The sequence below is a fragment of the Corylus avellana genome, chromosome ca6 (genome assembly GCF_901000735.1).
Source record: "Corylus avellana chromosome ca6, CavTom2PMs-1.0".
Classification (NCBI taxonomy): domain Eukaryota; kingdom Viridiplantae; phylum Streptophyta; class Magnoliopsida; order Fagales; family Betulaceae; genus Corylus; species Corylus avellana.
Genome location: NC_081546.1, coordinates 23,933,741 through 23,952,257, shown reverse-complemented (window position 1 = coordinate 23,952,257; position 18,517 = coordinate 23,933,741). Strand labels below are relative to the sequence as shown.

Sequence of the window (18,517 nt, the reverse complement as noted above, 5' to 3'; positions counted from 1 at the left end):
CATAAGTGAAGAAAAAGCCTTTTGGAAGAGAATATTTTCTGACTACTCCCATAACATGCCACATCTTAAATAGGTGGCATTTTCCAAACGTTTTAATACCTAACGGCAACCAAAATTTTGAAATTTAAGAATCTACAATTTCTTTGAAATTTTAAAGGATCCTAATCCAAGAATAAATGCCCGTTTGGTTTGTGAAATAGACCCCTAGAAGAGAATAACTATTCCTATAGAATAGTCAATTCTTTTGTTTAGTAATGGTCTATTCCTATGAATAGTTATTCTCATGAGAATTACTAATCCCTTACACATAAGAATAGCTATTCTTCTAAAAAATGAGAAGAATAGCTATTCCTTAAAAAATGGAATACATTTTACACAAACACCCATATTTTTTTTTTAACTTATATATATGGAAATTAAAGTGTAGACATGCTTAGCGTTTATAAAGGGGGAAAATTACTTATTGGTACATAACTAACGTGTACGATAAGTTATTCCCAGTTTTGCTAAACATCAAATCACTCTAGGCACCCTGTTTACCTGCTTTGTGCATCACAAACCAGATATAACTTCTGATCATTGGTGACCATGTTTATGTCAAGAATTTTACCCCCATTTTCTGACAAGATACAAGTGCCACTTGAACATTTCAACTGCTCCTTTGCTGCTTTGATAAGCTCTTGAATGCTTTGCGGAACCCACATCACAGCTCCCTCTCTTCTCTCCTCCTTGGGATCCCATGGGTGAAAGGGAAACACTGTGCATGTCTTCTTGCGCATTTCATCTGTTGTTGCCAATAGAAATGTTATCAAGTAGAGGGGTAAACATCTGAGAAAACACTTAATGCAAGAAAGTACTCAGGCTAAGGAGAAGGGCAAAATAAACAAAAAGAGATGACACGAACGATTCTCTCATTGGGTAAGATATGATCACGATGACTGTAGAGTAAAGTTAAGTAGGAAATAAATTAATAGTTCATTTTTTAAGAATCAACAAAATATTACGGATAAGAATAAAAAGATATTTGATTTTTCTCCATGATACTGATATCCAACTTCCTTCATTGCCTGCCTTGACGAGCTCCTTTCCCATAATGTGCTTGAGCTTCTAAGAATATCCATATTTTCTCATTCTTAACGTGTATGGATCTCTACTTCCTCAAGAAAAGTGATTACTAATTGCCTCCAGTTCTTTTTTTTTTTTCCCAAAGCTACTAATTGCCTTCACTTGTTTGCAATTATATCCTCCTTAGCTCCCTCTTTCTGAGAAACTAGCTCTTCTTCTTGATTTTCTTCAAATCACTCGCTGCCTTCATCACCCTATGGATCCATTCTTTAGTATGTTCAATTGTAGATTTCAATAAAATCCTATTGATACAATAATGCTTGGGAAGTATTCTGACAAGGAATAGTATGTATCACTGATAGAATGCATAAGCTTGAATCACATTGTTCAGCCCATCTCCTAAAAGATTAAGCTTTTTGGGACAATCAGTTCTCCAACATAGTATCAAACCCTTATTTTTTGTCAGGCCTTTGGTTCAAAGAAAAAGAATTTAATAATTTCTATTACATTGTCTGTGAGGCAAAGAAAAACAATTTAATAATTTCTATTATATTGTCTGTAAGGCAAGGAAAAACAATATTTTCAAATTTAATGAAGTACCAAGTATATTTTTCAGCAACAAATTTTTGTATAGTAAAATTCCATCCAGAAATTGACAGTTTATTGCTAACCAGATAATTGAGGATGGTGATGCTATATGTAAGAACTACAATTTTGTTCGTACCTCGAATTCCTTGAGAGCAATCAGATAACTCAGACAACTGAGAAGTTCTCGCCACTTCTAGCAGCTTGATCAAATTCTTATTTCCACCTATACAGGCATCATCAAGTGGAGTATTTCCCCATCTGCATGCAGAAGACAGGCTGACAAAGGTTACTCCAGCTGGCAAAGTTCTAATAGTAAAAGGCACATAAAGGTATGCTTTCAAACGTGCATTATTGTATGTGTTTCTTTTCAATTACCCTACTGGTAGTGCAGACTATACTATTGTCCCCTTTCGTCCTTTTAATGTCTTCTAAATACAATAGAAATTTGATGATTGAGAAATTCAAATTTCTTTCAAAGTAATTTTTTGAAGCTTACTGAAATGTAAACCAGAATTTTATTTCATCATGAGGGAAAAGTATACACCATGCTAGCCCTTTTCCTAGTCTATATCTACATCTTCGAAGAACAGGAAGTGAAGAATGAAACAATGACTGAGATTGACAAGACCATCTCAACCATTTAGATAAAACTAACATGTCTAGTTTTTTTTTTTTCCTATTCAAACAAAAATGTCTAGTTAAATGTTGAGTAACATGTATATTACTATTTTTATTACTCATCCAAAGATCAATAGTGTAAACAACCATAAAACCCATATCTTATTGAACATGATGCTAAAATCTGGATGATGCACATGTAAAAACATATTTAATTCATACATCAAGCAAAGCATAACCTGTAATCAGTCAAAACAACTTCCTCGTACTGTACAATCTTATATTATGCACTTTCAAAACTGCTAGAGGCTCAAAACGGATCATGCTTCACCCTTGTCTTAAAAACCACATAGTTATTCAACTTATACCTGTCCTTTGACAAAACACTTGCTCCTGCTGCTAGAAGTAATTCTGTTACTGAATAAAACCCTTCCGAGGCAGCTAAGTGAAGTGGTGTTCGGAGATCATAATTTTTGGCATTCGGATTAATTCCATTAGCCAAAATCCTTTTTAGAAGATCCAAATCCCTCCTCGCAATAGTCATACAAAGAAAATCACCAGCATTATCAATATTAAGCGCTGCGCCTGCCTTGACAAGTAAAGAAGCTACTTGATCGTGCCCATTTTTGATGGCTTCAAGCAAGGGAGTGTTTCCAAGCATATCTAGTACACATGGTTAAACAGGACTTACTACTAGATTCTTCTGATATCCAGTTAAATAAATACTAAAAACTTGCAAGGAGAATGGCAATTACAATGAACCATTGCATATCTTCTAGTAAAAATAATGAATAGCTGCAAAAATTAAGACATCACATCAAACTTTTAAATCTTGAAATATTTTTAATTTTTTAAATTAATGGACAAAGAAAAAAAGAAAAAATTTTATCGACAAAGTGATTTTAGAAGCCTCTTTATACATTTGATGGTGGATAGATCTTTAATAAGATAATATCCATTTCATCCAAACCCCTTTTTTTTCTGTTGCACCACCATTATAACTTCAATTTTTCCATGATTTAAAATTTAGTCAAATGCTCTAATCTGTAGCCTTAATTTTCAAAATATAGCAATATCCTTTTTTTTCCCCTTAAGTTTGTTGAATTTGTTTGCTATTACGTTTGTGCTGGCAAACAAAGGCAAAAGTTAGACAAGGGAAAACATTTCAGAGTTTTGATAGTGTTGGACTTTGAATTGGAACTAATTAAACTAAATACAGTTATTCACCACAGACAGTGTACTCATAAAGCCATAAAGGTGTTAATTTTTATGGGATAATAAACATTTAGCTCCAAGGATTTCGACCCCACGTGCCCTTGAAATTATTTTTTATCTTGGAAGGGGCAATGTGTTGGGGAGCCCACCAAACTATGGACAGAATGACAAAGTACAGGGGGTTGGGCTCACCTGACCACCCTTGACGGTAATCAAAGCACAGGTAGTTGAAAAGCCTACCTGAAATGTTGATGCTCACTCCTTGCTCAATAAGGAAAAGGGCAATATCTTCATATCCTTTGCATGCAGCAATATGCTGTGTTAAAAAAAATAAAATAAAATAAAAAGTTATAAGAGTATAAGCCATACCAGAATTTGTTTCATTCCTAATAATTGAGAAAGGGGAAAAAACAAACACCATAATTAAGATGGTTCAGGACAAACTTCATAATCTTAAATAAAATATTATGTTTAAATCCCTTTATACATGGATGGCGGCATTTAATAGTCTGCAATGTTCTAGCTTTTCTAAATTTTTGGGCTTTTGTTCTTCCTTTTTTCCCTAATATGAAATTTCTCTTGTATACTTTCTGTGTATAAGGGTTGCACTCCTATGCGCTTTTCTAATAATATCAAATTACTTGTAAAAAATTTCAATGATAGAATAGACACATGACACAAAATCAGTACTAAATTAGACTTCATAGTTAAAGCTCATTACAGAAAAGTCTATAAACCCTAGTTTTCTCATAATACCTTGATTAAAAAAAAATTGAGTTTAAAATTATCACTTATGAAATATCATTTCAGAACAAACATGTTAACACGACTGGGATAGCCATATAAATGCATCAATTAAAATTCACCATCACACTAATGCTCTTGGAATGAATAAATACAAGTGACCAATTGCAAAAGAACATAAATCACAGGCATACATAAGTCATATTGACATGAGGCTTGACTTTAATAAGTAGGGTTTACAAGAGTGACGTGTGAGAGTGACAACTGCCCAGAATGACATGTACGCCTGATCTCCTCCAAAAAAGGCTGTAGAGAGGTTGTACCTCCCAAGGAATGGGTAAAACGCCCCTAGTGTTACCCTCAACCTTGGCTAGTAAGCCAAGACCTTCAAAAATGCCCAATTGGGCTTGACAATTTTGCATGATTTAGGGAAGTAAAGCAGGTCCTATGCATCCTTGTAGAGAATTAGCAACCTCCTCAGCAACCCCATACCTCAAATGATCCCTAGGTTGTTAAGTGAAAAAACAAAGTGTGCCAGGCATTAATACAACATTTAAAGAACTCGATTACAGATTTACTAACACAACTCGAATCACCACGAACTCATGCTACACCGTTCTTTCTTGTTCCCCTTTTGAATCCCATTATCCTTACTCTTCGTCCATGCTACTCACATGTCAACTCAATGCGCTCCCCCACACTGACTCCTCAGCACTCCACTCTAAACCTCAGTCCACAACACTTCTCGAAATCCCCCAAGGTTCGTATCTCAAAGCCGATATGATGTCATTATGTGTGTGTGATTCCTATATCAACATTTAGAAGGATTATTCTAAAGAATCAAGATGTCAGTGGCTAGAAACAGTCTGAAAGATTTAAGGCCTATTGCTCTCTCAAAAGTGGTTTCCTTCTGTGTTGTCTAGTCTCATGGAAGCCCTGAAAATGAGATGTCTATAATAGGTACAAAAAAACACCTAAACTCAGTTTGGAAAACTTCATTCAAAATAGGATACAGAATATTTGGAATATATACTCGTGTTCAAGCGGGAAACAGCGTGTTCGAACACCATTAGTTATAAAACAAGACTTTTAGCTCTCGCATTCAAACGGCTATCTAGCGTGCTTTGAATAAACATAATCAAACATCTGTTTGATTCAAACAAGACTTTGAACGCACTTTGAACAAAACCAATATGAGATCTGTTTGGTTCATATGAAGCTTCGATCACACTTCAAACGCTATAATTTGTCTAATCATATTAAAATGTGGGTTCAGATGTGCTTTAAACATTGGTCCTTGGTTGATATTTTATATTCACATTCAAACGAGATAATGAGCGAATTTCAAATGAAACTCTCAGTCTCTCATCCCAAGTCCACCATTCAAACAAGACTTGTACATTTCGAACGCTAGTGAACAATCTTGTTAAGTATCAAGCATTTTATTACAAATACTTAACCCTTCAACTTTTTCACACGACAACTTAACCCTAAGTAATGTGTAGTCATGTCTAACTTCCTAAAAGTCAAGTTTTAGGTTTCTAGTCCACTATCATTAATATATGAGAACCATTAATAGGTCGTGGTGGTCTCTTCATGAGTATGTGAAATATGGCTTTAATTAATGAAAGACACGACTCACTAAACTTGGAGTTTCACACAACATGTATTCATCTACAAAATTTACTAACACAACTATGAACTTAACAATCTAGTCAAATTCTAACTGTTTGAAATTGCCAAAGTACCCCTAAATTAATACAAAAAAAAAGTACTTCAAATTTGATACCAAAAGAACAGCAAATCAGCCCCTTGGTAGCTTTCCTTTCCTTTCCTCCCCAAAGTATGCTACTCAATTTTGTTAGTAACGCCATAACATAAACCTATGAAGCTAAGGAGGGAAACAAATGGAAGAAAAAGGTGACAATTTCTGCTGTATGTGTGGAGCTCCCTTCATCATTATAAATCATGAAAACCAGCCTGAGAATTTGTGCATGCTTTTCTTTCTAGTGATGTTAGAACAAAAGGGAAATTCAAACACAAATCATCTTCTTTCTCAAAAGATAGGCTTATCAAGACATAAAAGGTCCAGTTTAGCTTGTTAGTTTTAGATCTTCTATTATACCAAAAAGCAAAATGCAGTTTTCCATTTTTCTTCATATAACTTAAATTTAGATAGATTAGATGATTCACTAAACTCTCCCTTATTTAAATTTTGGAGAACCAAACTTGCCAAATTTTGTCATTGAGATAAAGTGAGGAGGAGGAGGAGGAGGAGGAGGAGGAGTACTAAGTTGTTAAAATTAATTAAAAAGGTCAGTATGGTATTCCAGTGCTCTATAATAATAATAATTAAAAAAATTAAAATGCAGCCTTAGCCTTCTAAATTCCATACCAAAGGTGATCTTCCATTATAATCCGTCTTATTGGGATCAGCTCCTGCTGTAATCAAACGTTTCACTCGATAAGAATCTCCATCATAAGCAGCACAATTAACCTTCATAGCCAGCTCTGATTCACGCTTTTCAATATACAATGTAATATCTGATTCCAAAATCTTTCTTCGAAGATTGGAGTCCTTACCCTGTCAATTGCTAAAATTGTTAGAATATTTTTTACTGACTCATGATTTCAAATTTCTAAACTAGATAAAACTAGAGGTCAAAGTCTTTTATGTAAATAGAGAGCATTTCCACAACTTAAACAACTAATCTGTATTCAAATGAAAGGAGGAGAAAGAAAATTTATATTTCCAAACTCAGTTTACCTCAAGGAGGTTGTTCATTATTATCCGTCCATCAGAAAAACATATCTCCAAGATTTCTTTAAAACATTGTATATCAAGTCGCAAGACTCTAGATAGTTCACAAACTCGAACTGTGGAAGTCTGGGGAGAATTACAAAGAAAAGAAACCTCGCCAAATGAGCTATGAGCTTGTAAACGCATAGGAGAATCTTTTGTTTCATCATCTTCAACCTTTCCTATCTCCTCCTGTAGATAATGTCATATCCATCAAGCCTATAATTCAAGAATACATAGATACAAATACCCACAAAAACAGAGACATATGTCTAGATATACTAATATTTAATACTTAAACATGCAAATAAGAATAAAAGATATCCAATATATAGATATATTTTTAGATATTCTTAAGATCAACAGTTGAGTATATTTATTTGGTTTCACATTCTAGGTTTCTTCAAATTGATAATAGATTATACTGGGAGATATTTCTGCTTGGTGGTTATATGCAGAAGTAAATATGTAGATTCTTGAGATAAATATGTAATAAAAAAGTAAAATATAATCAACACACCCTGCGCTTAGACACGTTTCTGTTCACACTTCCTACAGTATTCATCCCACCCCAACGCCAGTAATTCTTCTTCCTTTGGAAAAAGCTTTGGGATCTCTAGGGAGAAAGAAGGGAATAGCGCTAACTAGAGAGAGAGAGTGGTGTTAAGGGTCATCAAAAAACTCGAATTAGTAACCAGTATGGATATTCAAGGCATTATTCTTCCATCATAACCTACTGTGATTGGCTTCTTGGTAACATCTTGTTACTCTATAAATAGGCTTCAGTCAAGTTGAGATATCTTTACTTATAAAAAAGTTAATACTTTTTATAGAATAAAAATTGTTAAATTATATTGAGGTGGCCATATCATCTAGATACCATATATAGAAAATAAAGATGCTGCATTGCAAGTACACAAACAAATAAAAAGATAAACATATTGGAGTTTGAAAGCATTTAAAAAAGAAAGAAAAACTCATACCACTTGGCCATGACATATGATATAAAGTTGATCTATTACATTTCCCTGTTCTATAATCACTTCCCCTGGGAGGAAAAACTCTTCATGAACTTTGATTGCCTGATAAACCATGGAATAAATAAGAGCCATTTCCACTGAAAGAAGCTAAGCTTCAAATGTTGTCACTTCTGTTTTATATGATTGAACATTATGAAGAGATATCAAATAATGACATTATAGAGAGAGCAAACAAAATAAGGAAAAAATATGAGAGAGGTCATATAATAGAAAGTATTTATTCATAAAATCATATACCCAGACACTAAACTAGGTAATTACATGCTTTCAACTAACAATCTACTTCAACTACATTCAGCTTAAACTAAAAGGTGTCTCAAGTAAAATAAATACATTGAACAAAATTTCTAGACACTGATGCCCTCAAAGCCACCAGAAAGCATGGAGAATGCAGGCTCATTTAATGTACCTGCCATTTGGGTACCCACAGTTTTATAATGCAATACTAACTCTTTTAAGTACAAACATAATAAATAAATAAGGCATGTAGAATGCACATTACAATGAAATAATTGATTATAGCTCAATTCCTGGAATTTAGATGTTGATGGACATTTTAGAGTGCCATTTTATTTTAAGAGCAATTAACTTGTTGCCAACACTCAGATCTTCACTGCTTAGAAAATTTTTCTTTTCGTAACCAGTCTTATGAAACTCTATTCAGCTTTGATCTGAAATGTGATGCTAATGCAATGGAGATATGAATTGAACAGTGAACCCTAAAATAATTTATAATTTCAATTAGATTTGATGTGTGAGCGAGAAAGACACATCGTAAAAGAATAATTTCAATTAAAGTTGATGTATGAGTGAGAAATACACTTTCTATTTTTGTTTTTGCAAGTAAATTCAGCTTGCCATAAGATTCAGACTTCTCTTATGCCCTTTCTTTTCACTAAGTAATTTATAAAGGAAAACATCGAAAAAGGGGGCACCTCTATAGCACACAGGAAGCATACAAGAGAAGCTCCAAAAAATGCAAAATAAATAGATCAAGGTCTAAAACTTATAATGTCCCAAAAAAACCTTTAAAATTGAGCCACCAGTGAAGAAGGAATAGGAGGTAGAATATGAAGAGGACAATGTTCTCAGCAAATTTATCTCTAGCGTCCAAGCTCAACATGTTGAAATACTCTACTACTCTCCCTTCATATGGACAACATCTAGACTTTTCCTGCTTCTGACAGTGGCTTCTGAACCACAACATCTCTACAACTGTCTCTGGTTCAATTGATCACCATAACATCACCACAAGATCCATCTAATTATCGAGGAAGTTGACATGTGTGTGGCTTATTTCACGAATAACATGTTACACTGAAGCCTAAATTCAGGTTTAGCAATGGTAAGAAAATAGAAAAGGAAGAAAACAACAAGTAACACAACATATAATCTCACCAAATAAACAGGCTATTCATGTTCATGTGAAAAGAGAAACAAGTTTTTTACTCATAAACAGCTGTGAGATACCAACAATAGAGACAGAACCTGATTAGGGTTAGGGTTGGTTGATGTTTATTATATCCTTATAATTAAAGAGTCCGTGAGAATACTAGGAGTTCCAACCTACTTACTGTAAACTACATGACATGATAAACTACTAAAAATATAGTACTCCTATGACACTACCCCCTTCAAGGTTATGAGGTGAGTATCTGAAACTACACCATAATGTTTGCCAATTGACTTTAGTACACGTAACGAATGCAAACATGACTGTCTCTGGCTCAATTCATCACTACAACATCACCAACCCCGAAAGAAGAAGACAACATCCAACGACCTACCGATCAAACACTTTTAAATAACATGATCAAAAGTCTCTCCCCATCCCATTCACACTAGTATAGACAAAAAAACACTTCCATTGGGGTGCAAGCTCATCAAGTGCTCTTCCACGAAAATTTCATGCATCTAATGCCTGTAATTTTACTTTTTTTTTTGATAAGTAATGCCTGTAATTTTACTAATTGCCAGCCATAGCATCCTCAACAGTACCAAAACCATGACCACCATGTAACAATTGAAACAATGCATCTGTAGATTTCGATTCCAAGTCTTGCACCAGTCAAGCTAACCTCATTCTCAGAGCAGCAGTCCATCAGTTCATAACTAACTACTGTTGCTCTTCTATCCACAAGAACAGAGAATACGTCAGCAGAAACGCCATTCAAAAATGCATCCCCACACAAAACATCCTGCCACAAAAGTACTCACCACTTATACCCTTCCATTGAACATCTGTTCTGCATATAATCCACTTGTTTTCACAAAGAAATTCTGTTGATCTCCTACCATTACAATTACCTTTTAAGATCCTCAGCTTCCTCACTCCCAAACTGCCAACTTGTAATTAAAACCATATTCCAATGAAACCAATGATATTTAAACTCATCATGTCTCAAGCTGTAAAGAGCTCCTTCTTCAAGTCGCTCAGCCACCTATAACAGTATATGGAAAAACCACATACAGTAGGTCACAAAACCTTTTTTTTCTTTTCTAAATAAGTAAAAAAGCAGGTTGGAAACCTCAACAAGGTACTCTTAATCAGTGTGATCTTCTCCCTGCTTTATACAATTACAACCTTTTAAACTCAGAAAACACCTTCTCACAGCTCAATAATAGAATCAGGTACTGGAATAGCCTTAAAAGAAGAATCCAGTGGGAGCACTAGGTAAGACACAGGCATGGAACTACCACAAGTAAATAGGCTATCTACATTTTAAAACCATACATGGCATGCATTTCTATACTAACAATTTGCATTTCTATACTAACAATTGTGCTGACTAACAGGAGATAATAATGGATAGCATTCCTCTTAAATAAATTCCACCTAACCATTGAAAACAGGAGCAGCATATGATTCAAGACGAATTTGTGCAGAGAGCAAATTGTGCAGGAAAACCAATAATGCTCAAGTTCCAAAATGTGAATCTTAAGTATGAAATCAAAAACTAATCTAGAAGAACAAGATTGAGTTGTTACAGTGATGCTTGCAATGAATAAACAATCCCTAATAACAGTTCTAATGAATTTTGCATGTAGAAAGTCAGACTGGAACTGTCAGCTGTCTGCCGCTAAAATGGAATCTTTGGCAGTAAGGAAAGCTGATACTTCTAAAGTCAATGGATGTGATCAAGATCATAGATACCATGTGACTTTAAACTTTAGAAACAGAAAAAGTAAACTGAATTTATAGGTGCTCAACAATTGGAATTCACATTCTACTTTACATATAGAGCATGATGGCTTACAGTCTGCTTGATGAATCCCAAAGAGCACCCCTTGAATATAGAAGCTTCTCTAATATATGGCTCATATAAGTTCTGTGAAATCTGCATAAAAGAAAAGACAAATTGTCGTACAAACATAAAATTCAAGCACTTCCATAAATTCATAAAGCATCAAAAGAAAAACAGGTACATGCAATGAACAATATCAAATCAACCTCTAAAAAGTTGCAGCATGAATTCTAACCAAATTATTGGGACAAACACTCTTTTTCTAACTTATCCCAACTCACAAAACTAGGTAATTGCAGTGATTCTGAGAAACATCCTCCACAATTATTGTAATCAGTTTGTGATTTCCCAATTCTAAATTACTTACATAAAGGAAACCGGTACATTTAGTAAACCTTACTAAACCATCTGATGAGGCCAAGTGATACTTCTATAAAAACACAACTGTGAAAGATTAAATTTCATTAAAGTAAGAGACATTCAATTTCTTAATTGGTCTAATCCTTCTCACCACCTGCAATTCTAAAAATTGAAACTTAAGGTATGGGTGAAAGAGAAAATCATTCAAAATCAGTGGGAAGCATTGATGTATGTGTTCATTCTACATCTAAATGGCGGAAAACAACTGATATAACTTCTATTGGTATAAGGATCGAACAAATGCATATTTGCAAATTGTGAAGTGAATAAAAAAGTTTTGAAAACCAAACTTATTGAGTAAAGCAATATGGAAGTTTGAGGGAATTATCTGTCACAAAGGCTTATTATATCAAGCATGGAATTGTTAGGAAGTTGGCCAACAATTTAAATCACGTATGCCACATGCTATCCCCACCCCCTTTCTGTTTGCAGGCTCCAATAACTATGCATTAAATATGGGCCCTAAACATGCAGAACAGAAGAATTACCAGAAACCCCAAAATCTTAAGCCAACAGGTAGTGGGCCAAATATTTATATCAAGCATACCACATGCCAAAAGAATGAGCTAAACTGATGGTGTATAGGCAAATTAAAAATTTTCAACACCTTCGTCCGAATAGAGGCTGGAACATCCTGAAGTAAAGCAAATTCTGTGTTGCTACGCTCATATTGTAATCGTAGATGACTTTTGATCTCCTTACTTGTGTGTCTATCAAGCTTGTGTTTATTCATATATTTGATAAGGTCGGCCATTTTATCCCTAAACTTTTCTGTCTTTGATCCTTTTACTATCAATGCTGCAATGTTACCAAGCAGATAAGCACCAAGAATCATGTCAAATGATACATAAATCATAATGAATATCATTTCCCTGACATTGACAGCATGTATTTCTCCATAACCTGCAAATAGAGCATATTATCAGCACGTACAGTAAAGCATCCCAAATCCGATATGAGAAACTCAAGAGTGAAAAAAGCACTAATTCATAAAGTAATGAGAAGGGACCATTGCCAAAGTTTTGAAAATTCATGTACTGTGTTAGATCTAATCAGAGAATACCTTCAGGACATAGCACTGCTTCATATAAAAATGATAAGGAGTCATTATCAACAATTTTTGAAAATAGACATACTGTTTTTGATAAAGCGTGAACTCGCACACACATGCATAGTAATCTTGAGTGTCACTTGTACAAATAATCAATAACTTATTAGTTATATCTGTTTTTCTTCAAGAGAGAATCATAGACAAGCATACCAACGGTTGCCATGGTAACAATGGCAAAATAGAGAGATGTTACATAACGCTTCCAAAGATCAATCTCTCTAAAGTGTGAATAGCTGTAGTCGCCCATCTTCAAACTTCCTATCCATGTGTAACCTTCATTGGAGGGAGGCAAAGTGGTAGCAAGATAGTAAAAGAAGCAGGCAGCCGTATGTGTGCAATAGAGTTCAACAACAAAAAGTTTCGCAATTCTCGTGGAGAGGTAATTTAGCCGGATATCCTTCTCCAACTTGTCAAAAAACTCAGTTACTCTGAGTGCTCGACTTAGCCTAATCCACAATAGGTACCTGACTGGCTCTTTTCTACCAGAAGCCTGATCAGAGCAGTTGTGTTCAAATCATCATATAAAGAGTTACAGCGCCAAATTCGCTGTATCAAACTCACAATAATGCAATCAAATATGAAGTAAAGATGTAATAAGAATAAATCTTAAGAATTTTATTTTGTTTTTGAATAGAGATACCCCATAAACATCTTGGGGAGTCACTCCAGAATAAAAACAACTTGTGATAGAGTAATTGACCACAAATGGTAAGGAACAATATAATGTTGTTGATGATAAAAGAAAAGGTTCCGAATTGATCATCTTATTTGTAACATATCATCCTAACATACCCTTTTCAGTTTTCATTTTTCTTTTTCTTTTACTTTTTTTTTTTTCACCTTTTTTTTTTTTTTTTTTGTTTTTTTTCACTTTTTTGGGTTTCGGAATTGCAAGCACTAAATGCCTCCCTTCAAGATAATAATGCATGCCAGAGCTCTTATTGTGGAATAAACTTGTATTGTATAATCCCAGAAAGTGTTTCTCCTGATTGGAGCTCATTAGAACTCCGGATGGAATAAAAGAAGCGGAAAACCAAAACCAAAGAGTGAAAATCAGTGTGCAGTACCTTGTAGATAGCATCCCAGGGGAAACAACCCAGTAAATCAACAAAGAACCGAGATTTCAAGTACCTATAGCCAAGCAAATCAAGAAGCATGAAAAACCCAATTGTGTTTTGCATGGCTACAACAGATTAAAAGTAGGAAAAGAAGAAAACAGGTACCGAATGGCGATGAGCTTGCGGTCGTAGATCATGCGGTAGGAGTGGGTGTCACGATAGGCGACGAAGAAGCGGACGACGATGTCGACGAGGAATGCAAACTGGCCGGCGATGTCGAGGAGGAAGAGGTTCTCCGGGAGTCCCCGGAAGAATCCGAACTCCAGGGGCGTGAAGAAGGAGGAGTACACCGCCCATAGCAGAATGAAATACGTCCACGCCACGTACCACCTGCGTTGCTCCCCCCATCATATTCAAATCAATTTCCATTCTCTCATTTCAAAATCCCCGAGACAAACAGCAAAAGAGTAGAGCCACTCCATTGGTGTTTGCATTGCTTCATGCGTACTTTGTGAAAAGTGAAAACTACCACTATTTTATAATTTAATTTATTTATATTTATTTGAGAATATTAGAAATATGGATAAATGCAAATTAGTTCATGGGGTTGGCTCAAATTACAAATCACTCTTTATGATATAAAAAATAATTTATAGGTTCTTGTAGTTGGCCTAAATTACAAATTACTCCATGTAGTATAAAGAATAGTTTATAGGTCCTCAAAGTAGACTAAAATAACAGTTTACTCTTTGAAATCAATTTTCGTTAAGTAACTTAACAAATTCCATAATTTTGACACGTCATACCCAATAAAAGTGCGACACATGTTATTATTAATTTCTGACTTAAAAAAATGACAACTATAATTCACAACATTTTAGGACACCAGCTAAGATCACACATCAATCCTCACTCTAAATCATACTGCTATAATAAATTAACATAATCTCTTATATCGTCAAAATTTTACAACCCTCTTTCATTTTCATCTTCCTCGTCATGATTTGGGTACATTTTGCGATAATTTAATAGCCACATCTTATAACCATTGAAAATTAAATAAAAACAACATTCAAGTTAATAAATTGTGACAAAATTGTCCTTCAAATTAAGTTGGTGAAAATTTGGTTACTCATTTTATTAAACTGACATTTGCCTTTAGAGCATGAAAATTAATTTTAGAGAGTAAACTGTTATTTTGGCCTACCCTGAAGACCCATAATTATTTTTTATACTACAGAGAGTGATTATACATGAACTTATAAATTATTTTTTATATCTTAAAGAATGATTTATAATTTAGGTCAATCACAAAAATCAATTTTAGATTTATCCCTTCAAAATAATTCTTCAATAACTTTATCCATATATGCCTCTTTCCTTTCACTTTTTTTGTTTTTTGTTTTTGTTTTTTTTCCCCTATTTTCCTATTTCTTTTTATACATAATATTTTTATACAAATTGAACTTAATGTAATATTTGACAAAGCCTTTAACCGACATGAACTAGAAAGGTTTTTACTTTTTAACCTTTATAAAGTTAAAGTAAGTCTGACATGACTGGTTATCCATTTACTCATGATCACATCTCTACTAAAAATTAAGACAGGTAAAATGATGGAAAATTTTATTTGAAAATGGGATAAATTCCATACAATTACTTTACGAAATTACAAAATTATACATTAAATTAAATTCGCGTGAAACCATAATAAGCAAACTGTTCCAAGTTTTTTATTTTTATTTTTTATTTTTCATGGTTAGTTATGTTAGACACGATTCGCAAACTTAACACAAAATTAATAAATAAAGACAGAAGGGTTTTGTCCATTTAATTAAATGACTGTGTTTGGATGGACCTACATAGTCTTATACTTAAGTTTTGATAGTACCACTCAAACTTAATACGCAACATTTAAGTATAACTATTTTTTAATAATATACAAACTTGACTCAAACCCAATATAAAATTTAACTAATTAAGGTTGACGGGTCGAATTAAAGTTGACTTATATAATCTTATACTTATATATCAACATGATCCAAACCCGACATGAGACCATGAATTATTCCTCTTAAGATGACAAAATTTTGTTACAAACTAGTTTGGAGCTAATTCATACCAACTCATTTAATAAAATAATATGTGTCCCTTAACATGTAAACATATGTCACTTTATTAGATAAGTTTGTATATATGAATTAGTTTCAACCTAGTTTGTAACAAATTTCTGTCAAATTTTTTAATAATTATGGGACAAGTGTTAGATAAGTTTGTATGAATTAGCTAAAACTTATCCCCCTTTAAAGATGAGGCCAGGCAAGAGAGAACCACACACATGGAGAGAGAGAGAGAGGGGAGACTAGCTAGTACTGTACGTACCAGTAATCAGGATGAATGATAAGGCGCTGCCATCTGGTTCCGGGCTGAGAGCCGTCCCTGAGAAGTTTACTCCCAGTACTCAACTCTCTTTTCAACGACCCCAAATGGCTCTTCCACGAGCAGCACTTGCCGGAGTAGTCTCCAACCTCCCCAACCACATATCCTTCATCTTCCGACGACGACTCATCAACACGACCTTCTCCTCCTCCTCTCCTTCCTCTACTATTCATCTTCCAAAATTAAGCTGATTGGAGGAGCAGACAGATCGAGTAGTTCTTGTTTTATTGAGAGAGCAACATATATATAAAGGATCGAAAACTACGATTATATAGTATTGGTGTGAAATGAAAGCAGCTTTTGTTATATATTCTGATAACTTTGTTGGGTGGGTGCATTATGTTGGAATTTACAGCAGTAGTGCGATTATGGCGGCCAACCAACAGAATCAGCGGACTTTAAACTCAAGATCAGTATACTGGAATATGTATGATGTGTCGGAACATGTTAGATTGTGATAATGTGAAATGCACAATATATATATGACGTCGAATATAACAACCGACAAGAGTTCTTGTCATTAGACTCTTGTCATTAGTCATTTTCATATATCATGATATTTGGTGATATATATATAAAGTACTAAGATTCTTTTCTTATGAATTAGGCATTCTTTTGTTTGGTTGCATTCTTTTGTTTGGTTGCACTACATAGGGGTGAGCAAATTAACCATCTATTGATTATCAACTGCCTATTGACTGACTGAATTAAAATTAATCGTCAACTGACTTATGCGAGTTAAAAATTAATATGAATTTTTTATACCGACAAAGGTTCGGTTCGGTTAATCGATATAAAATTTTTGTTATCGGTTAACCAAATCAAACCAAAATATGCATAACCGACTAAACCACTAAAATTTGACACGAATTAAGGCTTTGACGGATGGACTTTGCAGAGTGATGTTTTGTTGAAAATATTTAGTAAGTTTTTTGTATCTTATATTCTTATTGTTTGCATCTTATGTTTAATAAGTTATTTTAGCCAAAAAAAAAAAAATTAAGCCCCCAAAATAACTAATTTTTGGCTCATTTAAAAAATAGCATTTACCCAATTAAAAAAGCCCGTTAACCGACCGAAATTAATCAAAAATTTTGAAATAATTTGTTATCGAAATAAAATCAATAAATTAACCAACAATTGCAGTTAACCAACCGATAATTGTTTTACCGAACCGAACCGAACTAATATCCACCCGCTTGCGCACTATGTCTTAGAATAGCCGTCTACTATTCCCCATTTAGGACTTGATTAAGGTAAACAAGGAATGAGATCCTTGGAATTTTTAAGAATTTCAGGATGCTGCAATTCTATGGGTTTCAATTGTTCTTTTCAATGAATGACTCGAAAGGAGTCACATCAAGGATATAAAAAAGTGTAAAGAAGCCCCAAAAAAAAAAAAAAAAAAGTCCCACAATCCCAACTATTTTAGGGTGATCGGCCATCCTAACCTGAACTACTCAATGCAAATTGTAGGCCTTTGCAATTTTTAAAATTGCAGGAAATCTCAATTTGATCGGTATACAAAAGGCAAGTGAGATTAGTAATATCCGCCTTTCTCCACTCTCTGCTGCTCCCGCTAAGAGCATCCCCTTCTTACGGTGTGCTCCACGCGCCTCCTTTGGAATTTTGATTTGGTATTCTCAAATTGATATCTAGTAATAATAATCAATTTTAAATTGTTGATTATAGATAGAGAATAACTTTTATAATCTGCCCACTAATGAGCATTTGACAACTAGGATTATTACACCAATTAAAATAAGATGCAAAATACTTGATTATCCTCTTATAGATATTTGAACAAAAGGATTGAGCTGAGGGCTTTTGCAAAACAAGAAAGAGAATTACCAAAGAGACACCAACTAAGGGTGCATTCATATTACAATTTCGCAAGAATAATCTGCGTTTTTAAAAGATATAACAAAACATAAAGTGTTTGGTATTGCAATTTAAAAAACACTTAATTTATAATAGAAAAAAAAAATCTGCGATTTTTATAAATAGGTTAAAGGGTGTATATTTGAAAAAGCGCGAATTTAAACTAAAATCAAGATTTCCCGTAACAAATATTTGATAAAAAAAAAAAAAAAAAAAACCTTTTTAACATATTTTACCAAAGGCCTTTACGATTTTAAAAAATAGCGATTTCAAAAACGCAATTTTTAAAACCG

General features: G+C 33.9%; 1 protein-coding gene across 1 annotated transcript; it reads right to left on the bottom strand.

The window, feature by feature from the left end:
• Positions 1–369: 369 nt before the first annotated feature.
• LOC132185785 (potassium channel SKOR-like) lies at positions 370–16,837 on the bottom strand. Its single transcript, XM_059599572.1, has 13 exons — positions 16,287–16,837; positions 14,070–14,294; positions 13,914–13,977; positions 12,997–13,336; positions 12,343–12,638; positions 11,328–11,408; positions 8,014–8,112; positions 6,998–7,222; positions 6,626–6,814; positions 3,727–3,802; positions 2,640–2,934; positions 1,790–1,911; positions 370–784 (listed from the first exon to the last, which is right to left on the bottom strand). Exons 1-13 carry the CDS (start codon positions 16,514–16,516, stop codon positions 537–539), a joined length of 2,490 nt encoding a protein of 829 aa, XP_059455555.1. The 5' UTR covers positions 16,517–16,837; the 3' UTR covers positions 370–536.
• Between the last annotated feature and the right edge of the window lie 1,680 nt (positions 16,838–18,517).

Coding starts and splice junctions, on each gene's coding strand:
- LOC132185785 (XM_059599572.1), bottom strand. CDS start 16,516: ATGAATAGTAGAGGAAGGAGAGGAGGAGGAGAAGGTCGTGTTGATGAG. Junction 13,337..13,913: donor CCTGGGATGCTATCTACAAG/GTACTGCACACT, acceptor TGCTCTGATCAG/GCTTCTGGTAGAAAAGAGCC. Junction 3,803..6,625: donor ATAATGGAAGATCACCTTTG/GTATGGAATTTA, acceptor TTTTTAACACAG/CATATTGCTGCATGCAAAGG.